The sequence below is a fragment of the Eptatretus burgeri genome, chromosome 16 (genome assembly GCF_056783735.1).
Source record: "Eptatretus burgeri isolate ZD-2024b chromosome 16, Ebu_testis_v1, whole genome shotgun sequence".
NCBI lineage: Eukaryota > Metazoa > Chordata > Myxini > Myxiniformes > Myxinidae > Eptatretus > Eptatretus burgeri.
Window position 1 is genome coordinate 16,729,851 of NC_140976.1, and position 27,115 is coordinate 16,756,965.

At 42.8% G+C, this 27,115-nt stretch overlaps 1 protein-coding gene across 8 annotated transcripts in view; it reads left to right on the forward strand.

Moving 5' to 3' along the window:
* HACE1 (HECT domain and ankyrin repeat containing E3 ubiquitin protein ligase 1) overlaps nt 1-27,115 on the forward strand; it is a 422,483-nt gene that overhangs the window by 337,149 nt on the left and 58,219 nt on the right. For 7 of the 8 annotated variants that reach the window (XM_085859090.1, XM_085859092.1, XM_085859089.1 and 4 more), the window contains 4 exons: nt 137-248; nt 6,662-6,759; nt 8,390-8,477; nt 25,247-25,396. In XM_085859090.1, coding sequence (XP_085715216.1) covers nt 137-248; nt 6,662-6,759; nt 8,390-8,477; nt 25,247-25,396 — 448 coding nt within the window. The remainder of the gene's footprint in view (nt 1-136; nt 249-6,661; nt 6,760-8,389; nt 8,478-25,246; nt 25,397-27,115) is intronic. The other variant, XM_085859091.1, reaches the window with a different exon arrangement.

A 27,115-nucleotide genomic window follows, 5' to 3' on the forward strand; every position in this document is an offset into this window, starting at 1 on the left:
TGCTCTGTTTTGTTTTAAACACTCAGGGATTGATAAATCAGGAGGTACAGTGATGATTCAATTCATTACGGTAATTACAATGCTGCTTAGTTGTTAATATATTTTGTTCTTCCTCTAACTATTACAATTTCTACAGCCTTTCAAGGAGCGCTGCGATTGGTTCTATGAAAACCTTCTCAACGAAGAACAAGATCCTGACATGATCCATTGGCCAGTTAGTGAAGATGATGTGTTGCTTGTCAGTAGAGGTATGTGATAGATATAGCATGATGGAGATTCTGGCTCAGCAGGTGGCATGTTTATACTGTCTTCTGTTGTACTTACATGCGAAATATTTCCATTGTACATCATGTCATCCATCGTATTGTGTAATAATAACTCGCTTGTTAAAACGCAAAGACGTAGTCTGACTTTGCAAACTCACGTCACAAGAAGCACATGGGACAAAGCAGGACCTGCAGGTGGAAATGTTACATGAGACTTACAATGCTCAAAATAACATTCAACTAGAAGAGCACTCGGTGGAGCGCACACCTCCGCCACATAATGCCTGATCCACAAGAACATATCGGTCCCAATACATTTTTGAAATATCATGCTGTACGGTACTTTTTTTTGGGCCCGATCTCTCAATGTGTTGAAGAATCACTTGAGAAATTAAATAATTATCGTATCCAGATCCAGATTCGGATCTTCACCAAAATCGAATCAATTCTTCCTTCTCGCACTCCCAGCCTGTTCACCAAGTTTCATCCGAATCCGTACACAACTTTTCGAGATATCGTGCTATGTATTGGTTTCGCCCCATCTCTTAATGGTGAAGAATCACTTAAAAAAATTTAAATCTGGATCCGGATCTTCACCAAAATCTAAACAGTTCGGCCTTGTCACACACTGAACCTGTGCACAAAATTTCATCCGGATCCGTTCTCAAGTTTTTTTTTTAGATATCCTGCACACAAACAGATAAACAAACTGATAGCCAAACAAACAGAAAGGGGTGAAAACATAACCTCTTTCACCTTCGGTGGTGGAGGTAAATATTGGTCTGTCACCTTGTCTTGCCAACTACATCCATATCATGTAGGTCTTTCATATGGATGCAGTTGGCAGGAGGAGAAGGGACAGAGGAAAAGGATGGAAGGAGTGTGGTGGAGAGGGACATTCGACAAGTGATTGTGCAAAGAGAGGAGATGCTCAGGTTATGGTGTTATGGAGATGAAGGCAATTGATCCGTGCGGCTCGCCGCACAAGAATGTGGGACTAATCAGGGCCATGAGAATAATAATAATCGTAGACTTTTGAAAAATGCTCATTATTAGCCCACAACCGGCTATTTATCAATCCCTGGCAACTTGAAAATGACTGGGTGCATTTATTTCATATTCAGCACATGTATGCAATGACATCTGGAGTTGAGGCATGTCAAATAATTTTGGGCTCGGAGCCAAAAGTTATGGGACAGACGATTTTATTGTCTCATTTTTAAGGTATCGTCGGGAGCTGTGTCCTCAATGAGGACTTGCATCCTTGGTTGATTTTTTTTTTGTCACCTTTTAATCCATCTTTTTTCATGTTTTGTTAAACAATTATACAAAACCTTATATATTTCTTCTTCTTATCGGTTAAAAATAAAACGTCTATTTTTTTATTTTAAAATCATAGACAGACGGATGATCTAATCTTGTGCCCGAATTTGTAGCCACAGAGAATTTCTGTAATCATTGCTTTTCGTAGCGTCGAGCTTGCCTGTCAAATATAGATTTGTGTATACACTCGTGAATATGACAACATGGAATTTTGAGGAACATTCCAAGTAAACGTGAAAGTAAAGAAGCACCGATTTGGCTTGGCATTGACTTGTGATGAGGGCAGCAGGCAATAGCTCAGGCAATAGAGCATTCGCTGTTTGTGCCTGGATTTCACTCGAATTGGATTTTGATATGACTAAAGTATGGCACACACGCCAGCATTTTCTCAGAAATTCCACCTCATATGCCATGTACATGATGTAGATCGGAAAACATCTCATTATGACCCTTTTGGATCCATGACCAGAGGCTTGATGTCTCCATGAACAGCGAACCTCCAATGACAGATCGGATGAAATTTCCATGATGAACAGAGGGGGTGAAGATATTTAGGAACTGCAGTACAACTGACGTGATTTTGGAACTTCTGCCAGGAATCGAGGTTTAAAGACCGAAAATTCGTTTCAAATGACATATCGGTCAATATCTTGCTCCTTTTTTTTTTTTCTTCTCTTCTTATCCCCAATATAAAACAGCAAATTTTTGAGAGAGTACAGATATACGTGAAGTTATTACAAACACGTGTTGACATTTTGTTTTGTACAAAGTCGAGGCTGGTGGAGGACAGAGAGAACAAAATGAAGGAAGAAAGAGAGGGCCAAAACACACCAAGAGCAGGGTTGAGGGACAAAATAGAGGGAAACTTGGACAAATAAAGGGTGTGGGAAGGAAAGAGGGGTATGGGAGGACACATCTGGGGTGGATAAGATGAATACAGCCGCAAACTCCCTGGAAGAAAAAGGCGGAAATTTGGAAGGATGTGAGCTTGAGAGGTGCATGCTAATGAAGATAGAAAAGATCATGGTTTTGGATTGGGGATGATCTGAGATGGTTGTGAACAGCTGTCTTTATGATGTGGAGGGAAGAATGAGGTTGAAGAGAGTGTAGAATTTGGTGGTAAAAAAGGACAAATGAATGGAGGTGAGGAGAAATTCTGGATTTTTGGAGTTTCACCAGGAGGGTTTACTGGTGGACTGAATGCACCCTCTCGAAACCTGGGGGAAGGGGGACAAAGCACAGAAAGAGTAGGAGGTGCAAGACCAGAAAGGAGGCAGTGGAAGACAGAAAGACCACAGACCTGTCTGCAATGGGGAAGGCGTAGGCCTATAGACTCAGCTTCCTCGCGGGAGTTTCCAATGATCTTGAAGTCCTTGGTTTCCATGGCATCGAGCTGAGCAAGGTGTGAGGCAGGGATGTCAGCCCAGAGGGAAGAGCAGTATTTCTCACTATATCTGATGGGAGCCTCATCAGATAATTTGGACAAACAGGAGGTTTTTTATGAGGTTGGTAGATCTTGCTTAACTGATGCCATCATCACAAAACAAATAACTGCAGTATGTGCTTGTACATAATCACTTGACCTGCGACAATCTGAGATGAGGAACTGCCTTGGTGGCAGCTTAAAACTCTGACTTGGATTTCAAAATAATCATGTGGATTTAACCATCCATTTCCATTTCGATGCATCGACTTGCTAATTCCAGCAGGGGGAGAATAGGTGGCCAATGGCCAGAGAATGGCCAGACGGAGGCCCCTGGAGTACCGGCGGAAAGTGGACGCAGCGACGCGCTGTTCTGGCACATGCTCCCATACCTGACCTGACCTGAGAATAGGTCATGGTGAGAGTTGGTGTTTTGAAATAATAAACTCGGAAGGTAATAATTCCAGGGAAATATGTACATCCTGGTTTCGTAACCCCAATTTTACTTCTCAGCACAAACGTCCACATCCACATGTTCATCGGAACTCTCGACTCCTTTTAATTTGAGTGACAACCAGAGATCGAGATGTTCTCACCATTTTGAGCCATGGCATGTGACCACTGAGAAAGCACACGCACAACTGCCACGGTTCTAAACGATCCTCAAGTTTGCCGATGACCTCCCTTCAACACGAACTTTCTGAAGCAACCCTACAATTTTTTTTTTTTTTTCGCAGCTCCCATGTCCTGCTGATTTGCTAACTTTTGCGATCAATTGTTTGAGCAGCCACCACCCGGGTTCAAAGCAAAGGCTACTAAACTCGCAGCTTAAATAATTCCTGCAAGGTCTGATAGCAAAGTTCGATTTGAGCCCAGTGCCAGTCAGTCCCTACCAGAAGTTCAAGGCGCATTGTAGATTGCAAATTTTATTTATATGCTCGTTATGTATGCAACATTATAAGTTTGATGCATTGGAACATAAAGCTGGCATTGTTAATAAAAGCATGATTACAATTCGGAGGTGACATTTGAAAGTGTCTCTAATGGCTTTCCTTCGGTGATGTGCTTGGTTATAAAAGTTGCTGCCTGGGAGAGTGACGGCACAAGGGCCTTTAATGAGCCTGCCACTGGCGAGTCGCATGACCTTTGAGCGGTCACGGCTCCTACAGGACAGCTGAGAGGCCATGCGCCGAGATGGAACGGAGTTCTCGTTTTGCATAAAACAATTGCACCGCAGATGTGGCCTGATCTTGTAAAGCCCTAGTGAAGCCAGGTTGTCCGGTTTCGGTTAAACTCCGGCTTCTTGAACACGACTTGAAAACACCCACTTCCTCACCCCCATCATGAGACACCATAAAACATGCTCAACAGACTTGATCTGAAAATTCAAATGCTGTGCATGACAAATCCCCTTCCTCGAGCACTGTGCATATCACGGCCGCTCACATCGACCACCAGGCAGGTTGTAACGATGGGGCGGCCCTGGGTGCCTCCCAAATAGAAAGAATAATGTGATTCGTGGCACCAGGCACTGTGCAGGCCAGCTAAAGGCTAATTCCCTCCCTTTGTATTCCACCGGCTCCCATGCCCTCCCTGACGGATTGGCTATTTGATATGACAGTGGTATCTACTCTGTGTGCAGACCGACTGCCTGTGAGATAAAGTACATCATCGGTAATTCCTGCACCTGAAAGGTGCAATTTCAAGTTTAGTGAACAGCAAAAAAAAAAATCTGTCCGCTTTACTTGGAATTGCTTATAGAATTTTGTGGTCCTTTCATACAACAGAAACCGTATTGTTTTCCTTTATACCAAAGCCGTTCAACCATTTGATGTGCAGGGCGCTGGAAAATCCGCAGCTCTCACGGCTCGATTGCCCCAGAAAGCTCAGTCCACGATAACTATGCATGTGACTGCTGCACAGAACCTGGTTGTATACGATACCATACTTGGTGTGCCAATTGAGTTATCCTGTTCCCCTAAAGTTATCTTATGCTGTTTTATAACTGTGTGCTTTGTCTTTGCCATTCTTTACTCCACATCTCTGAGTGCACACCCCTACTAAGGATGCCCCAAAATAAGTTGCTGTCTGACGTCATCAAGATGGGGGACAAATGGCCTTTTCAATGTCTATCTTCTTTTGGATTTGGCAAAGCACAAACCATTTTTATCTGATGTATTTTCTGGAGAGTTAATCACTTCCAGGTGTTGCACGCAGATGTACCAGTCGCAGGTGATTTGTTACGGGCAGATAAACAGGAGTCACGAACATGAGCGCAGCCACTCAAAGGCGATGTTGTTTTTTTGGGGTTTTTTTGTATGGGTAAGGTACTCTTGCTATCGGAGAACCTTCAAACTCCAAATGTGTGGGAAATTATAATTATTTATTACGTCTGTTCTCCTGCTTCATGGGAAGTTGAATGATGTTTTTTTTCTTCCTTCTGCAAGTTCATGGTTCTGTTTTCTTAGTGGGAAATCACAACAGCATGAGGGAATTTCGTACTTTCAGGCACCCCTCTCACAACCAAACGGACACACTGACTTTCGTTTCTCATCGTCTCTTGTTCGCATTCTCGATCATGCTTTTGTTTGTCGCACGGACACCAGGAAAATGTCAAAACAAACCCTGAAGACCAGGTACTTTTTGACCTTTTACTACGTTTATCACTCATTGTCATGCTCGAATAGGTTCTTTACATTATCACACACAGTAATAACCCACCTGACATTTGTTAATCATGCTGCTCAAAACAATTCGCTGATACACAAGGATGTCTACTGTGAGCACATTTTTAGCCAACCTATCGTTCTTCAAGTCATATAAATCTTTAAACTTCTTTATTCAGCCATGGTTTCTTCGTTTATTTTTCTTGCTTATGCAGCATCTGGCTGCTGATTGCATCATTGCCAAGGCAAGGCTGTGCCCACCATAGATTCGAGCAAGAGTTTCAAAACTTGCCCAAGCTTGTAGCATTGGCTATGAAGGATGCAAAGCACCATGATGACAGTTTATCTATATCTATATATTACTAAAACTCTCATCTTGTATGTATGTATGTATGTATGTATGTATGTATGTATGTATGTTCCCGAAATACAGCCACAACGGAACAGGATAGCGCAAAATTTTTAGGGGCACCTTACCCACCATTTGCCTGCAGTGTGCAGCATCAAGTTTTGTTCAAATCGGGCAACAACAAAAAATTATTAAATAATCAATTCTCGATTCAGTCAAGTACTCTTCGGGAGAATTTGATCAATGGAAACAACCTCCACGGTATAGTTCGCTGGAGCTATCTTTTGTTGTTGTTTCTTGAAATGATTTTTTTCATCAACCACTGTCATAATGGGAACCCAACGGGTTCACGGGTCGTCTAGTACCACTTATAATCGACCTAGTATTCACAACCCAGACAAAACAGTTCAAAGATGAGAATGCTCGTACTTCTGAGCTATCCTATCAGCTCAGGCCTCGTTTGAGAAAGTTTTACAATCAAAACCATGTTGCCATCTCTTTGTGTTCCTTGCTGAACATCATTTCTTCATCAGGTTGCAGAACCGATCACCTCACCTGTGTTTTCCATAATATTGTCCACGGCTGTATAAGCATGACAAAATCTTGAGTTTGTCCATGTTGACTGTACCCACAGAATCCCTATTCCAGAGTAGCTGCCAGTTGGTTTTCAAGGTGAGCAACGAGAAGCTGAAAAAGGGGATCGCTGTTCGCTTTCGTGGTGAGGAGGGAGTGGTGAGTTAGAGGAAGGAGTGAGTGTTATATCAATGTGTTGCTTGAACCTCATCAATTTCTTGCTTTTCTATGCTCTGATGAAACAACTCCTGTACATAAAAGTAATATCCATATCATATATATATATATCCATGATATATATATATATATCCATGATATATATATATATATATATATATATATATATATATATATATATATATATATATATATATATATATATATATGTTGCATTGTTCATAAAACATTTATTTTATCATAATGTTGTGCTCAAGAAAAAGCAAATGACGTTGGAATCTCCCACGATGAAGCAGAGTCTATGAGCCTATCACTTTCACATTACAAACCGGTCGGTGGTCTCTCTGTCTTACACCGCCTCCTTTCTGTTCTTGCACACTCTGCTATTTTTTCCTACCCCACCCCCAAGTTTAGGCAACTCGCATGCAGTCTACCAGCAACCCCCTTCTGTTGAAATTCCCAAAATCCAGAATCACTGCTCACCTCCACTCATTCGCTCCTCTTTTTACCACCTGTGGAACCAAATTCCACATTATCTTCAATCTCATTCTTCCCTGCAGTTCTTCAAGACAACTGTTCACCACCATCTCAGATCACCCCCATCCCCATCCAAAACCATAATCATTTATCCCCTCACTAACCCACCCAAATCCCACCTCTTTCCAAATTACCAGTTTTTTCTTCCTGGGAGTTTGTAGCTGTATCCATCTTGTCCACCCCCTGTGTCTCCTCTCCCCCTCATTCTTCCTCACATCCCTTATTTATCTTAGTCTCCATCTATTTTGTCCCTCAAGCCTGCTGTTGATGTATTTCTCCCTTGGCACCTGTTCTTTCTCCTCTTCCTTTTGTTCTGTTATGTCTTCATCCATTCCATGTTCTCGCTTCTCCACGAGTGTCGACTTTGTATAAATAAAAATAAATGACATGCAATATTGAGGATAATGGTGATTGGTTAGGCTTTTTGTAAGGCCAATGTTATCATAGTCAAACTTGTGCCAAATACACATTACACATCTGGGAAAAGGGTAGTGACAGACAACAAAGATCTGACCTGATTTGATCTGATATGATCTGATCTTGCATTTGGAGAGTTTTTGAGTCGCCTTGGCAGAGATAAGAGAAGGGTCCTAATGAGGTAAGGGAGTCAACATTACACTTGACCCATTCAGTTAATTAGCAATGCTGCCATCTCAAAAGCTCTCGACTCTTTGTGAAATGTACCATGGGATCTTCAACATCCACATGCGAGTGGAAGGCAAGGAGGACGCAAACTCCAAAAGACGGTGTGCATCATGATATTATGTCCTCTGCTGGCAATTCGCCAGACGACAACTTTGATCAATCCTAGGACTAGTAGTAATCGCTTATAGGACCCAAAATAAATGAATACCAAAATTAATCTGTAAATTAACAACTCGACATGTCATCCAATCCAAGTCCCCTTCACCCCAACGTGAACATCAAATAAGAATGTTAAACTTCCTTTCCAACGGGATAGGAAATTTCCACTATGGCTCCTGGCAGGCTTTGTTGGGGCCTTGTGAACTTTTGGAGAGTGCAGAGTGAGATGCGGTTAAGCACATATAATGCCTGTCCACTTGCTATGTTTCAGGGCAAGGGTGTGGTGAGGGAATGGTTTGACATCCTCTCCAATGAGATGCTGAACCCCGATTACGCACTCTTCACCCAATCGGCAGATGGTGAGGTTGATTAAGCTCAGACATTCTAATGCTATTCCTTACTTCAATTACATTATGTCCATTAGAAAAGGTAGTTTTTGACATTTTGGAGCCAATCTGCTTTGATTTTGTCATTTGATTTAGTTGACCATTCCTGGGATTTTTTTTTTTCTTGGCTTAATCTTATTTTAAATCCTGGGTTTATACAACGGTTGCCACCAAAAGTAACACTGCAAAACTATAGCCCATGCAAACTTTAACTCTTCCACTGACCTGTTATGTTTGCTAAATTGCTACAGGTGGCAGCAGCAAGTCATTCTTTCAAAATGGCAGCTCACAGCGAAGCATTGAAGCAAAGAGCACGATCAAATTCGTAAAATTTCTTTCGGATATATATTTACAACATCTCTTGTCACTATTATGAAATAATTTGTCGATAAAACTCTAAAAAGGATATGTTGAAAGTATCAGTGATTGAAGTGGTTTTGTGATGTTGAAAAAGATCTCTCCATTGTGCCATTTTGGGTTGATACCTTGATTTACATCGGTGTCAATGAGTATAAAAGTTTGATGACGTCGTAAAATAGAACTTGTGTTAGTCAAACAAAGCCAAGTGCACGTATGAAAATGTTTTTGACATATATAAAAAAACAATCCCAAAGTAATTTAGCAAGCATTCTTTATGGGGTGACCCTTTTATGTATCCCGAGTCAAGGCTCATGGGCGAACTAGAACACAGAACGGACCAGAACAGACCACGACGTAACAGAATGAAATGAACAGTAGGAAGAGAGAGGGGAAGGGGAGGGGAGGGAAGCACATCAACAGTGAGGTAAAGGGACAAAATAGAGAGAGATTTGGAGAAATGAGGGCGAGGGGAGGACACAAGGGATGAACAAGACGGATACAGCCTCAAACTCTCAATCACAGAAGTGGAAGGAAAGATTGGAAATCCATGGAGAGGTGGTTTTATAAAGGATTTGTTCATTCATATATATATATATATATATATATATATATATATATATATATATATATATATATATATATATATATATATATATATATATATATATATATTGAAAATAGCACTAAGTCATATTGTGTGATTGGTGTTTGCACAGGGGTGTGGTGGAGCTAAAATATTAATCGTTGGTGTTTTCTCCAAAAATTACTCACCTGAATTGATTTAATGCCTGAATGATATCACTACAAAAAAAAATCAAAAAAACAGCAGAACACAATTATATTCGGCTGTCGAGCCAAAAAGACGCCTTGAGCGATTTTAATTTGCATTCTCCTTTAATCGCAGTGTAAAGGACATGCAATGTGTGGCTGAAATGGAGATTCATGATGGTCTAACCATAATTGGGCAAATAAGAATTATATTTTCATGTTTTTATAAAAGCATCCCTTGTGGGAATATAATTTCCTCTTTTATGAGAAAATTCACGATGACTTTACAGAACCTCGAAACGTTCTCATTTCAACCGAAACCTTGGCCACAGCTGTAGCTTCGACTTTGCAGATTGTTAGCCATTTTATGGACTGTTTGTTGTGTGCATTTGAATAACATTCATATTTAAACGCGTTATGCATTCAAACGCTTCTGTGATGGCTCTGTTGCATGATAGGATTCAAGAAAAACTGAATATGGTTTACAGTGGGTTGTAAAACAATTGGCAAAAATGGTTATGATGAAACAATTCATAAAGCACGCTTATTTAATGTTAAAAACCATTTATTCGAGAGCATCAACACTAATGATCTGTGTTTTGGCTTTTTTGCATAATCATATACAACGAATTCCATGCAGTAGAATCTCATGCATATGATGTAATTACATTCCTCTTTATCAATGAAACCAAGGTCGAATTTCAAAAAGTGAGAATTGCTATTTCTGAGCATTGTCAATTTTTTTTGTTTCGTGGACGTAAATTTAACCAGACTCAGTGTTATGGTTCGGGAGTCATCTCGAAGTCTGCAAGGTCAGTGATTCGAAACCTAGCTGAATCATACCAAATATTAAAACTGGTACGTGCTGCTTCCTTGCTTGATGCTCAGCATTTAAAAAGGATGAAGCATTGACAAACAACCAGAGGTTGGCATCCCTTCTGCAGGCCTTTATGGGTGTAATGGCCTCCTCTTGTGTTGAAGTTCCTTTCAAGGATATTTATATATATATATATATATATATATATATATATATATATATATATATATATATATATATATATATATATATATTCATATACTGTATACACACACACACACACACACACACACACACACACACACACACACACACACACACACACTCACACATACACGTATATGTATACACTGATGAGCCAAAACATTATGACCACTGACAGGTGAAGTGAATAAGATTGATTATCTTCTTACAATGGCACCTGTCAAGGGGTGAGATATATTAGGCAGCAAGTGAACAGTCAGTTCTTGAAGATTATGTGTTGGATGCAGGAGAAATGGGTGGGAGTAAAGACCTGAGCAACTTTGACAAGGGCCAAATTGTTATGGCCAGACAACTGGGTCAGAGCATCTCTGAAACGGCAAGGCTTGTGGGGTACTCCCGGTCAGCAGTGGTGAGTACCTACCGACAGTGGTCCAAGGGGGGACAAACCACAAACCGGAAATAGGGTATTGGGCGCCCAAGGCTCATCGATGCAACAAAGGCTATCCCCTCTGGTCTGAACAAACAGAAGGTCTACTGTGGCACAAGTCACAGAAAATTTTAATGGTGGTCATGGGAGGAATGTGTCACAATCCACAGTGCATCGTCGCACCCTGCTGCGTATGGGGCTGCGTAGCCGCAGACCGGTCGGAGTGCCCATGATGACCCCTGTCCACCGTCGAAAGTGCCTACAATGGGCACACGAGCGTCGGAACTGGACCTTGGAGCAGTGGAAGAAGGTCGTCTGGTCCATTGAGTCCCGTTTTCTTTTGGATCACATGGATGGCCATGTACGTGTGTGCCGTTTACCTGGGAAAGTGATAGCACCAGGATGCACTGTGGGAAGACGATAAGCCAGTGGATGGAGTGTGATGCTCTGGGCAATGTTCTGCTGGGAAATCCTGGGTCCAGCCATTCATGTGGGCGTCAATTTGATATGTGTCATTTACCTAAACATCATTGCAGACCAGGTACACCCCTTCGTGGCAATGGTATTCCCTGATGGCAGTGGCCTCTTTCAGCAGGATAATGCGCCCTGTCACACTGCAGACATTGTTCGGGAATGGTTTGAGGAACATGATGAAGTGTTCACGGTGTCGCCCTGGCCTCCAAATTCTCCAAATCTCAATCCGATTGAGTATCTGTGGGATGTGCTGGACCGACAAGTCTGATCCACGGCGGCTCCACCTCGAAACTTACAGGACTTGATGGATCTGCTGCTCATGTTTTGGTGCCAGATACCACAGGACACCTTCAGGGGTCTTGTGGAGTCCATGCCTCAACGGGTCGGTGCTGTTTTGGCGGCACATGGAGGACCAACAGCATATTACGCAGGTGGTCATAATGTTTTGGCTCATCAGTGTGTGTGTATGTGTATATATATACATATATATATATATATATATATATATATATATATATATATATATAGATATATATATATATATATATATATATATATATATATATATATATATATATATATATATATATATATATGTATTGTTACGGTTGGGGAAATTCATAGAACACCATTCAGGCTCCCCAGAGATCAGTTATTTCGGTAAGTGTGTGTCCCAGGTTAGAATTCCCCACCGACGTATAACGGCATTGTTCGTGTGCCGGGCTGTGCATCTTTGAGGTAGTGTTATTCTTTTCTATCTTTATTTTAAAACAAACACATCGTCACGGCCCGCGGCCGCGTTTGACGGTGGTTTCCAACACGGCCGCGTTTGACGGTGATTTCCAGCACGGCCGCGTTTGACGGTGATCTCCAACACGGCCGCGTTTGGTGATTTCCAGCACGGCCGCTTTTGACGGTGATCTCCAACACGGCCGCGTTTGACTACAAGATCGGATCAAAACGGCGTTACCCTCTGAAAGAGCTGACCAATCGAAAGTGAGAGGGGCGGAGCCAGCCGGGGGTGAAGGGTCGAAGGTTAAAGAGTGAGCACCCCCGGACCCGATAAAGAGCCGTGCTGGAACGTCGAGAAGCCAGTTGGGCTGGGCCGTTGGAGAGAGTCTGGAGTCTGGAGTCCCGAGTCAGGGAGTTGAGTGGAGTTGGGAGCGCTTGAGAAGAGCACTTGAGGAGAGCGCTTGAGTTGAGCGCTGCAGTTGAGTTGGCATGGGGAGCTCGGAGGCAGTGGAGAGAAGTGGAGAGGTGGTTGCTTGGAGTTCGTGCTGCGCTGGAGTTCGTGGCTCGCGGTTGGCGTTGGGAGTGGAGAGACGCCCCGTTGAGAGCTGGAGAGTTCGGAGTTTTGGCTGTTGTTTCGCTCGGGGTTCGCCGGCGCGACCAAGAGGCCTGAGTCGAGACCGATTCACTCCTCCAGTGCGTCGTCGGCTAAGCCAGGCCGCAGTGGAGGCCGGACAACCAAGGAAGCCAGTCGGAGCTCGGGGGTCCGGGGAAAGACACCGAGGGTCGCCGAACCAGGACCCAGCGAGTCACCACGAGGGTGGCCAGGTAGCCCGCCCGGTCTCTCGGAGCCCCTTTGGTCATCCCGGCTCCGAGTAATTATAAATGCTCACGAGCCCGGTTCTTTCTTTCTGGGGTTTTGGATGAAAGTCTGTGGCGCCTTGTCTACCTAAATAGAACTGATTAAGTGCATGACTGTGCACATGATAATAGGCATCGGCTGTAGGTTTTTGCTCGTGTCTTGTCCCCATCCCCCCATTCATTGCATACTAGCCGAAACCCCGTCACAGACGGATTCCGTTCATTCAACCACTCTCACCAGCTCACACGCACTCGAGGGCATGGACTGGACAGGGTGTGCTTGCCCCCGCCTACTCTTCCCCCGCCCCTGCCCCATTCCCCCCCCCGCCTCCCACACCCCGCCTTCAATTTGCTTACCCCCGCCCAAAAATTTAATGACCCTGACCCCGCCCCGCCTCTTCACTCCCCCCCGTCTCTTTATTCTTCGCCCCACTCGCCCCCGCCCCTCTCTCCACCCCTCACACTCAACCCCGCCTAATTCACCCCAGCCCCCGCCCACTCATCCCCCGCCCCATTTACCCCCGTCTCCCGCTTTCAATTTGCTTACCCCCACCCAAAAATTTGCTTACCTTGCCCCCCGCCTCTTCACTCCCTGCTCCCGTCTCTTCATCCCCTGCCCCCGCCTCTTCACTCCTCACCCCCGTCTCAACGAAAAGTGTTTATTCTGCTTCAGAGTTGAAGGGTGACTATTGCCACTATGTGCGATGCACTCTTACAGGTACGAAGTTTCTTTCAGTCCGGGTCACAGTACCGAGAAAAACGTGACGCGGCCACTCGGAGGAGCACAAAATTGGTCCTTCAGTATTAATATATAGATGTGCATTTAAAATAAATACCCCTATTGTTTGAATGTTAACCTGTTCATTGTGTCACTTTCTGCCATTGACTGCCATGATGCGTTCGGAATATTAGCTGGCTGATTATTAAGCCGATAAAACGTACATCTGGACCGACGGGACTTGGCGATATAAAACCGCTCGGCAATCGCATACGGAACGAGCTGCTAAAGCAGCTCGTTTTCGTGCAGGCCCCATCAAGGTATAAACTTCCGGCATTTCTGTCCACGCGACGAGTTAGGTATATCGACAATTCGGTGATTGACCCTGTAGCGCGTGGACAGAAGAGTTGGCTGGTTTATGGTGTGTTCAAAACACCTGTAGCAGGGTTAGATTGCTGGGTTAGATTGTTAAAAGCTCCGACTAGATTGCTCGTTCAGTGGGCGCGCGCAGCCGCAATTGGGCTAAGGCGGTCATCCGCACGCCGAGCGGGTGGAAATCTACAACAATATATATATATATATTTATTTATATGTATATATATATATATATATATATATATATATGTATATATCTATTTATATATATATATATATTTATATATCTATGTATATATATATATATATATATATATATATATATATATATATATATATATATGTATATGTATATATATATATCTATGTATATATATATATTTATATATCTATGTATATATATTTATATATCTATGTATATATATATATATATATATATATTTATATATATATATATATATATATTTATATATATATATATATATATATTTATATATATATATATATATATATATATATATATATATATATACACATATATATGTATATGTTGTTATGTGCTTTTTATTAGTTACTAGATGACCCGTGAACCCGTTGTGACAGCGGCTGATAAAAAAAAAGAAAGCTCCAGTGAACTATACCGCTAACGTTGTTTGCATTGATCAAATAATCCCGAAGAGTACTTGACTGAATCGGGAATTGATTTTTTCCAAACCTTTTTCGTTTCCCGATTTGAACGAAACTTGATATTGCACGTCAATGTGAAAAAAAAAACTGGAGAAAAGAAAGTCGAAGAAATTATTGTGCGTAATCTTCTAAACACAATTTTATTTATTCATTAACACGGAAGTATTAGATAAAATGGCGATGTTTATTTTATGCTTAAAAATAAATTGTTCTTTGTCTATACTAAATGTTTGAGATATTTTAATAAATCATTTCAAGAAAAAAAAGATAGCTCCAGCGAACTATACCGCTGAGGTTGTTTGCATTGATGAAATTCTCCTGAAGAGTACTTGACTGAATTGGGAATTGATTTTTTTAAATCATTTTTTCTTTGCCCGATTTGAACGAAACTTGATACTGCACACCGCAGGAGAATGGTGAGTAAGGTGGCCATAAAATTTTTGCGCTATTGTGTACCATTTTGGCTGTATTTTGCTAGCATACATACATACAAGATGAGAGTTTTAGTAATATATAGATTTGTCTGCAGTTGTTGTTGCAGTTGCCAACTTCTTGTGAAACAATGCCATCGCAGAATTGCCCTGGCCAGTGAGGAGTGCTGATTTATACCCAATCGAGTGCATCTGGGACATTCTTGGTCATATATTTAAGAAAGTGGACCCACTTGTGCAGACTCTGGCATAGAGTTGAAGGCTGATTTGCACCAGGAATGGCAACAACTCCCTTTGGGTTCCCTCTGACTGCTTTTTAAAGGGATGAGAAGGAGGGTTGCGGCAGTCGTTCGTTCTAATGGTGCTTACACACATTATTGACCTTTTGAGACATTCATTCTGTTGTGACATCATTGAATGTCATTATTCACTGATCTTGAGCCCGACATCACAGGATGTATTGCCAGCAGCCACATTCGAAAGTCATCGTCTTTTTTGGTTGAAAACTGCCATTACAGAATCCTTGTTTTGTGATTTAACAAAATAGAAGCAAAATCTCTGACTTTGTCTCAAGTCATTTGTGAAACCATGCCTCAATATCCTGCACACTAACATTTTACCAATGCCCAAATCGTAAAGAAGAAGGTATTCCCATGATGAGGAAAATAACACTGATCATAATTATATTAGCTGTTCATATATTCTGGGACTGTAGAATTTTTAATGATTAAATGCATTTTCAGTAAACACCAAATATGGTTCTTAATTGCAGCATGATGCGTAAACATAATGCAGATTTTTCTTTTTTGAACCCTTTCCTTTGTTTTTTTCTTCTTGAACATCATTATATTGAAAAGCAAATAAATGGTGTTTTAGGGGATGCCAAGTGGGTAGAGGCATAATTCTTAAATAATGGTGATAAAATAATATGATTAAAATATAATAATAAAATAATGATGACCCATAAATCAACATTATTTGGCTTACTGTCTTCTGCAGACCCCAACATCAGTGGACACCTGCTTGTCAGGACATTTAAAACTCGAAGGGCACTGTTTGACGTCTCAACGTCACCAGATATGCCTCTGCCCACAGTATTACATCATTATAAATAAGTACTTGTAACCAGTTTGATTTAAATCCCTGAACCCAGATTCAAAATATTAAATAATTCTGGCTGCCAAACCATGCATTCAATGAGATTGAAATTTAAAGCACATATTCCACGTAGCTATTAGATCATAATTGTGATGTTTCACGTTGATTGATGAATCGGTTCATGAGAAAGAGTTTTTAAAAGATTTTCATTGAATCCAATATGGCTGCCAGACGATGTGACCTACGAGTTATTTATGAACACCCTGGTATCCCCAAAGCTTGGGGAACACGTGGGTGAAGTGTCCCTTCAATCTGTCAAGCCGTTCTGGAGAAGAAGGTTTTTAAAGGTTTATTCTTCAAAAAAAAAATCAGCCTGGTGTTGGTGTAGTGGTTAGGGTAGCGACTTGGGATCCAAAAGGTCCTGAGTTCAAGCCCCGTTGGCCACTTGAATTAATACACACCAGGAGGTTGACTCAGCCTGTCATCCTTCCGAGGTCGGCGAAGTGAGTACCAGTGTACTGGGCCAGGTGAATGCCCCGGTTAAAATAGGTGTTCCAAATCCCTGTGTCGTAAGAGGTGACCAGGGTTGCGTCAGGAAGGGCATCCGGCATAAAAACTAAGCCAAATCACTATGCGGATCATACAGATAATCCGCTGTGGCAACCCCTAACGGGAGCAGCCGAAAGAAGAAGAAGATTCTTCAAAAAATCATAGCTGCCAAACCATGTGACCTATGACGTCATACGTGGAGAACATTTTCTTCCTCATGGATTGGCGATCATAAATGTCTAGTTTTCCCTCGATCTGTTCAGCCGTTTCGGAGAAGAGGATTTTTGAAGGTTTTTATGTTAAAAACAATATGGCTTCCAAGCCACGTGTCTGATAACATCATCAGTTATTTCCCCTGTACAATTTATCTCTCGACAACCCTCAAAAAAATTCAAACTGATCGGATAAAGCGTTCGGCAATTACGACGTTATAACGAAGCCACCTATGACATCATCAAAAGCTCACAACTCTTTCCCATGGGGAGTACTTGACATGTGCCAGGTTTCAATTTTTTCCATAGTGGTTTCAGAGATATAAAGGTCCAAGGTTTTTCCTTTTTTCCAACATGGCTGCCACACCACATGACCTATGATGCGATAATTATCGTTAAAGCATTCCTACATGAGTAGTCGCACTGATGATGAAAATTTTGTGTCAATCAGAAAAGCGGTTGCAGAGAAAACAGGTAAAACACACTTGTTAGAGCGCATACCTCTGTCATGTAATGCCTGATCCACGAGAACATATCGGGCCCAAAATATTTTTTAAATATCATGCTATATATGGTTTTTGGCTCTATCTCTCAATGGGGAAGTATCACTTTGAAAATTAAATAATTCTCTTATGCTGATCCGGATTTGGATCTTCACCAAAATGGAATCAAGTCTTCCTTGTCACTCACCTAACATGTCCACCTAGTTTCATCTGAATCCGTCTGCAACTTTTTGAGATATCCCGCACACTAACAAACAAACAAACAAACAGACAGAAATGGGTGAAAACATAACCTCCTTCACCTTCAGTGGCAGAGGTAATTAACTTGGATGGACACTCGGGTGCATCAAACGCCCCCTTTTTTGCGAAAGTTTGAAAAACATAACCGCGATAGGACAGATGTGTTCGAATACATGAAAAAACATTTCTCATTTTTTTTTCAGAATTTTCGGTCATCATCTTGGGGGTCCACATCGGGGTCAAAGTTCAGGCACCCAGCTTCTGCGCATTTTTCAGAATAAGTGTTATTTTTCACTGTATAGTGATCAAAACTTGTATCTGGTGGTGAAATAATTCTTACATATGGATGTACTGCTCCTTTGGTGATGTTCCAGTGATACAGAGCCAATCAAATTTTCCGGGAAATTTGCCGGAGAAGTGGGAAACTGGTGATTTTCCCAGAAAAAAACAACAAAATAGTAACAAATGCCTCGGTTCTGTCAAATTCACAGCTTTATTACCCAGAATTATGTGTATTCATATCAAGGTACTCATATAATATCATTAATGATCAAGTTTCAAGTGTTTCCGGAGATTCGGATTCTCTTTCCTGTCATTCTCAGTGACTTGTTGCACATTCTGAAAGTGTTATTCAGACCTCGCTGCACCGAGACAGTCCGTTCCGAGTTTTATTAGACGTTCAGCCACATCATTAGTTACATTGAGTGCTTTGGTTTTCGATTTTGAATCCAGATAGGCTGGAAGTGTTGCCCACTCACTCACTTCATACGTTAAGAATGAATCGTCCAGTTCAAGTTCTCGGAACACAAACCAAGAATCAACCGAGACAAAGTCAGATAGGCTAGATGTCAAGTGAATGTCCTTGGGGAAGTGAGGCTTTCCGAAGTCTGTACCAAAGCGCCCACTAAGCAATAGTCCAAGTTCCTCTCTATCAGGCTTGGCAGAGATGATACGGTCAGCCAGTCGACGCTTCTCTGCACTTGGAACATCCTCACTGAATAAGGCTAAGGGCACAAATTCAGCTGTTAAGTACCAAAGATGATGCTATGGAACTTTGATAGCGGATGCAGAAACCTCGGGGTCCACAGATCCATAGCGTATGAGATCTTTATACAGACACAAATCGTTGTATGGCGCATGTACACAATCCTCTGGGAAAACACAATTTCCAGGAAAAAATACCATTTTCCGGGAAACTGTGCCAACAAATTACAAGCCAACTGTGTTACAAACATCACCAAAGGAGCAGTACATTGATATGTCAGAATTATTTCACCACCAGACACAAGTTTTGATCACTATACAGTGAAAAATAACACATTCTGAAAAATGCGCAGGAGCTGCGTGCCTGAACTTTGACCCCGATGTGGACCCCCAAGATGATGACCGAAAATTCTGAAAAAAAAAATGAGAAATGTTTTTTCATGTATTCGAACACATCTGTCCTATCGCCGTTATGTTTTTCAAACTTTCGCAAAAAAGGGGGCGTTTGATGCACCCTAATGGACACACGTATGGACAGATGGACGGACGGTTAACCCACAAACATAATGCCTTTGGCAACTTCGTCAGTGGAGGCATAAACATAGGGGCAATCTTTGGGCGTTCACCTGGCAGCAGCTGGATAAGATTACGAGGGCACCACTGGTAGGCATGGATGACTCGCAAAATATGTAACAGAATATAGTAAATACCTATTTTGTGGGGAAAAACACCAGATTTATTTTTTGTTGTTTTGTTAATGCAATGAACAAACTTTGGTACATCACAGGTGATGAAGGTGGTGGTCAAGTTTCATCAAAATTGTGTGTTGTTTCTGAAAAGAGAGTAAATACCTATTTTGTGGCACAACTCCTCCCTCCCCCGGTAAACTCCCTTCGACCCCGATTTTTTTTTAATGTCATGAATAAACTTTGGTACATTATAGGTGATGAAGGTTGTGGCCAAGTTTCATCAGAATTGTGTGTGTGGTTTCTGAGAAGCAAATACCTATTTTTTGGGTCAACCCCCCGTCGACCCTTTTGGACCCAATTTTTTTTTTTTAATTTTGTGAACAAACGTTGGTACATCACGGATGATGAAGGTTGTGGTCAAGTTTCATCAAAATTTGTATCTGTCGTTTCAGAGAAGAAACCATATACATATTTTGGGGGGAACCCCCCCCCCTGTAAACTCCCTTAGACCCCGATTTGTTAATGTTGTGAACAAACTTTGGTACATCATGGGTGCTGACGGTTGTGGTCAAGTTTCATCAAAATCATTTGTGTAGTTTCTGAAAAGCAGATACCTATTTTGGGGGGCAACCCCCCCCGTAGACCCTGTTAAGACCCGACTTTTTTCATGTTGTCGACAAACTTTGGTACATACCTGGTGATGAAGGTTGCAGTCAAGTTTCATCAAAATCACATGTGTAGTTTCAGAAGAGAAGTTGCAAGTGTTTATGGACAGACATACAGACGGACTGATTGACAGTTGACGTATCATCCCATAAGCTCCCCGGAACTACGTTCCAGGTGAGCTAAAAATGTATCAACCATTTTTCCACGTGTATTTACCCTGAACTACCTACCAGGCATATGTTCAATGCAGAAGTGGGCAAATATTCTGGAGCATTTTGCGATATCCCGAATAATAACAAGGGCGAGTGTTGGCTGAATTGTACTTTTTACTTTATCCGGTTGCATTATACATGAGAACTAGGCCAGGTTGCACTTGCATTCTTCCTCTGGACAGCTGAATTGCACTCTCACCTTTGCTCTCATATTTTTGTTTTGCATGGTCATGTTTGTTCTTTTTCAGTCATGGCAAACCTTGCAACTTGTGAGGGAGAAAGGATTATCCTCAGCTGAGAACACGGTGTGAAAGTGACAAAGAAACTTAGCTGACCTCTTGGATGTGAAAAGTAGGAAGCCTGTTAGGAGAGCCAGAAAACAACATCTAACCAACCTCAAGATTGAAGTTTCAAACTTGTCTCCATCCTCAAAATGTGGTGGTGCCTTGTTTAATCTGTCTCTGGTGTATGTTCCCCTTCCATCCCTTACCTCTCTTCAAAAGGCACCACAGCCAACTCCACTCATGAGAAGGACGAATGCCTTAATTATGTATTTGCTTCCAAATTGTGTGTCCCCAACAACTTACTCTCAGTACCCGTCCTTCCCAGTCACACCCAATTGCTCCTGGACTCTATGTCATTTTCACCTGAGAAGGTGGAGATGTTTTTGGCAACCCTCGACTCTGATTCTGCAACTTGACTGGATGGCATCAGCTCTTGCGTCATAAAAATCTGCTTTGCAGCATAGTTATCATAGTTATCATGATCTTGCACATCCTCATTCTGATCTGTTCAATCTTTCTTCCATCTACTTTGAAATCAGTCATCTTCCACCTCCTTTGAAATCAGCCAACATCACAACATTACGGAAACAAGGTGCAAAACTGATCCTCTAAACTGCAGACCCATCAACTTAATTCCAATCACCAGCAAGGTCATGGAATCCATCATCGCAGTTGAAATCAAATCCTTTCTTTTCACCAACAACCTCATCTCAGACCATGAATTCGGATTCAGACCAAGTCACTCTATCTTGGACATGCTTCTTGTACTCCCAACAATGGATGAAGGCCCTCAATGTCAGACATGAGATCAGAGCCCTCTCTCTGGACATATTGTTGCGGGGCCGAGTTTCGGTGGCGAGCACGACTGCTAGGTGGAGCAGCAGAGTCGGCTCCACCGAATACCCGGAATTTATAGGTCGTCACCCCGGATAACTCCGGGGACGACGGGTCCCTTATCGGACCGAAGATCGCCAGTAGGTCGACCGCGTGGGAGAGAGTCGATTGCCAATTTCAATTTACATAAATACCCACGTCGTCCAAACTACCAGGGTAATTCACCCTCGGCGGAGCTCGAACGGAACGGGCCAGTAGCGTGCTCGAACCGTGCGTGACCCGAGCGGACGGTCACCGAGCTTCCGTCGGTCCAAATGTCCCTTTCCAGCGGCAACAGCCTTTATAATTCACCAACACGCGTAATGCTAAGCCAATGTAAGAAACACAGCAACAAACTGATACATTTAACAAATGTATTTATTTACAAAGGGGCAGGGGAGCACGCAAGAAGGCAGAGTTATCCAACTAGAGAGGGAATAGCAATTTATGTACAACACTTATGCAGTTTTACTTCATAGACTGGCGCCACACACACACACACACACACACACACACACACACACACACACACACACACACACACACACACACACACACACACACACACACACACACACACACACACACACACACACACACACACACACACACACACGCGCACACACGCAAGAACCGGTGGCCACAGCCTTTATTGAGGCCTCCAGCTTGGAGGGAAAGGCAAGCTGAAGACCAGAGCCTGCCTCAGACCTGTCCGCCTCGTGCGGGTAAGTTGAGCTGACGGGGTGGCGGGACTCGGACCTTTCACATGTGAGGTGAATGCGACACCCGCTTGTGTCAGGCGAACGTGATCTCCACTCGTGTCCCCAGTTTCTCTCTACTTGTTCACCGACAGAGACACGGCGCGCAACCGCCTTGTGGTTCTTGTGGAGGAGGAGGAGGAGGAAGAGAGGGATCTCTGTCCGAACGTGCCGCACCCTTATTCACCCTTCTCCTGGGGGGGAGGGAGGGGGGTCACCTCCACCCTTTCCGCTTTCCCTCACTGGACGGTTTTGGCACACAGAATCGCTCGTCGCCCGGTCATTGGCCAAAACGAGCGGAAAGTCCGTCAATTGGCCCGAGGTCGTGGGGACGTCACGCTGACCGCCTTGCTTACTGTCGTGGGGTCTGATTGGCTGAGCGGCGGCCACCTCACTCGAAGCACGCTGATTGGTCGAGGGCCGCCGCGAGGCTTATCCTTGAACTCCGCCCACCATGATGTCGGCCAGAGCGAGGTGAAGGTGAAGGTGATGCCGGCGTTGTCGTAATTGTTGTTGGTGGTGTAAAAATAAAAGAAAACCCTGACTATTAAAATAACTCACAGTGCGGGCGCATTTATTCACCCATTAAACAATGGACAGTGAGCTATCTATCCACATTCACTTATCGGAATAACTGTTCTATAGGACCTGTATGTTGTGTGCTCATGGCTTCCAGATTCGCAACAATATCTCATGCTTTTGATACAGTCTGGCATCCAACCTTGCTCTCCAAATTATTTGTCTGTGGCATCCAAGGCCAACTCTATACAATGCCTCATGACTTTCTCCACTCTCATCGCCAACATGTGGCTATCAACGGGATCCTCTCATATCCTCTTCCTGTCAAGGCTGAAGTGCCCCCAAAATTGTGTCCTTGGCCCTGTCCGAGTCCTAATCTTCATCAGCGATCTCACTGACTCTCAAGAAAATCCTTTTTTTATCTCTTTGCTGATGACTCCATCCTCTGCCATAACATTCCTTATCCTTCAGATAGGCAGGCAGCTGCTTCTTCCCTCTCTGCAGACCTTGATAGAATCACCAGCTGGTTAAACACTTGGAATATGTCTTTCAATCCTCACAATCTCACACTCTCACTCTTCCTCTCTGAAAGGACCATGTAGTGAACCCTCCTATGTACTTTCTTCACAATTCCCATTGGCTAACAGGATGGCTTTGAGGTACGCACACTCGCCTCTGAGCTGTTTAGCCTGGTTTTGAATCCTGACCCAGCTATAATGTGTCATCTTGTTGTTTCACAGACAGGGAGATTCATCAATGTGTGTGCCATCCCTGGGATGGATGTTAAACAAGTATCCTCTCTGCCAGCATTCATTGGTGGATGTCAAAGATCTCATGGTGTTCTTTATGAACAAGTGGGCGAACTATCATCAGCACAATGGCCCAATTCCAAATGCCTGCTCTCACCAGCAGAGGGCATTGCACCAGCAGCACAGTCACACCCTTGGCCAGTAATGCCACCCTGCAGCCTTAGGCTTCATATGAACGAAGAAGAAACAATCCCCTTGAAGAAGTTTAGTCACTCAAGCCTTTGGGCATCACTATCAGCTACGATCTTCTTCGGCAATCTATACTTCTAAGTTGGCCACCAAAGCCAGTTGTCGATTGGGCATCCTCTGTCATGCAAAGTCCTTCCTGGGCACACCTGATGTCTTATCCACCTACAAGACCTTCATCCATAGCTTGATGAAGTACTGCTCTCCGCATATGTGCTGATGTGGCTGTGTCGCAACTTGCTTAGCTTGATGCGATGGAAAGCAAGACCTTCAAGATTATTGCACTCTTCCACGATGAAGCTGAGTCTATGGGTCTGTCACTTTCCTGTTCTACACATATCGGTTGTCTCTCTGTCTTCTATCACCTCCTTTTTTGTATTTCACCCTCTGCTTCCATGCTATGTCCCCCCCCCTTCCCTCATGTATCTGCAGGATACACACGGTCTGCAAACAACCCCCTTCTGGTGAAACTCCCAAAATCCAGAATCACTGCTTACCTCTACTCATTCGTTCCTCTTTTTTTTCCCCCTCCTGTGGAACCAACTTCCACATTCTCTTCAATCTCATTCTTCCCTCCAGTGCTTCTAGACAGCTGTTCACTACCATCTCAGGTCATCCAAAGCCTTGATCTTTTCTACCCCCTTCCCCTCACACCTCTCCCCCCATAACCCTCTGCAATCCAACCTCTTTTAAGCTTCCAGTTTTTACTTCCTGAGAGTTTGTGGCTGTTTCCATCTTGTTCATCCCCCCCTCCCCCCACCATGTGTGTTCTCCAAGCCCTCATTCATCACTACATCCCTTATTCCTCCGTCTCCCTCTATTTTGTCCTTCCTCCTGCTGTTGCTATCTCCTCCCCACCCCTGCCCCCTCTCTCCTTCTGCTGTTCCTTTTATTCTGTTACATCCGAATCCATTTTATGTTCTCACTCCACCATGAGCCTCGACATTTTTTACAGAAAACAACAACTTGTGTACAAATAACCTGTACAAACGCATCAATCATACGTGTGCGTCTAAGGCTGTAGTTATTGATGTGAAACGTTCCGAGCAGTCCTCAGGATTCTGCTCTCAAGATAAGGTGCATTTAAAAACGAAATGCCTCCATTTTAATTTTTTTCCATTTGGAACCATATTTTTAGATTGATTTATAAATACTGTGAAAGCTTTAAGTGAATAAAAATGCTCTGAAGGCTTTTGGCGAAAATGAGAACAATTCCATTCCCTGTGGTTAAAGGACACCTGCCATGTAGGGACAGTTTTTCTCGGATACAGAGATAGTCTTAACTCGTGCTCTGTTTACTACTTTGCAGGAACTACATTCCAACCCAATAGCAATTCATCTGTCAACCCTGACCATCTCAACTACTTCAGCTTTGCCGGACAAATCCTCGGGCTTGCGCTCTATCACCGCCATCTTGTAAATATTTACTTCACACGTTCCTTTTACAAGCACATCCTGGGTGAGAGTTCACTTCTTCTTATCATTTTTTTCATCCAATCCAATTCTACTGCTGTTGAATCATAGTATGATCTTTAAAAGCTTAACTAACCATGGCTAGATTGGACAACTACAGTTGTTACCTGTCCAATATCCACAGCTGTGCTTCCATTGACATGCGTCCAGAGTACTTTCGACCACAATACAAGGCATACTTAAATGATGAATCGTTTATTGTAAGCCAAAATATTTATTGCACACCATTGAAGCAAAATTACACTGGCAGCGCAAAAGGTAACAAGGTTTTAATTCCTCTGGATGCTGTGAAATGATATTGTGTCGAGGTAGCACAGACATGATGTGCCAAATGGTCTCCTCCAGCATCAGGAGCTTCTGGTAAAGAGGGGGGGTGGGCATTAGTAAATCTGTCAGATGTGGAATGGTGAATAATGTTGGCGAAGCAGAAAAAACAACAACAAGATTACACAAGACGGCAGTGAGTATTGGAAGGAAGACCTAGTTGGGTTTGAGTAAAGAGGGTCTTGAGTCTTAGAAGGAAAACCGAGATGAGTTGAAGCAAAGAATGAGATAGCATGGAGATTTGGCACATGCTGAAAAAGTTCTTTGGACACACTGATTTCCATTCATCCATTGGGACCATACTCTGTGCAGAGTGTTGGTGCTGCCTAAGCAGTCTCCTAGGCTATTGGGCACAACCCTGGACAGGTCACCACTCCAACAAAGGACACCAGCATGCTGATACTGATTTTGCCGACCTCGGAAGGATGACAGGCTGAGTCAACCCCACCTGATATTAATTCAACAGCCAAGCGGGATTTGAACTCAGGATCCTCGGATACCAAGCCCACCACCCGAACCATAAAGCCAACACCAGGCATGTTACACTGATTTTCACTCAGCTTTTCCCAACCTCTTGTGTTCTCCTGAACTGCAATACATTTACTATATATATATATATATATATATATATATATATATATATATATATATATATATATATATATATATATATATATATATATATATACATAGTGGGGAGAACAAGTATTTGATACACTGCCGATTTTGCAGGTTTCCCACTTACAAAGCACGTAGAGGTCTGTAATTTTTATCATAGGTACACTTCAACTGTGAAAGACGGAATCTAAAACAAAAATCCTGAAAATCACATTGTATGATTTTTAAATAATTAATTTGCATTTTATTGCATGAAATAAGTATTTGATCACCTACCAACCAGTAAGAATTCCGGCTCTCACAGACCTGTTAGTTTTGTCTTTAAGAAGCCCTCCCATTCTCCACTCATTACCTGTATTAACTGCACCTGTTTGAACTCGTTATCTGCATAAAAGACAGCTGTCCACATTCAATCAATCAGACTCCAACCTCTCCACAATGGGCAAGACCAGAGAGCTGTCTAAGGAAATCAGGGACAAAATTGTAGACTTGCACAAGGCTGGGATGGGCTACAGGACAATAGGCAAGCAGCTTGGTGAGAAGGCAACAACTGTTGGCGCAATTATTAGAAAATGGAAGAAGTTCAAGATAACAGTCAATCTCCCTCGGTCTGGGGCTCCATGCAAGATCTCACCTCGTGGAGCCTCAATGATCATGAGAAAGGTGAGGGATCAGCCCAGAACTACACGGCAGGACCTGGTCAATGACCTGAAGAGAGCTGGGACCACAGTATCAAAGAAAACCATAAGTAACACACTACGCC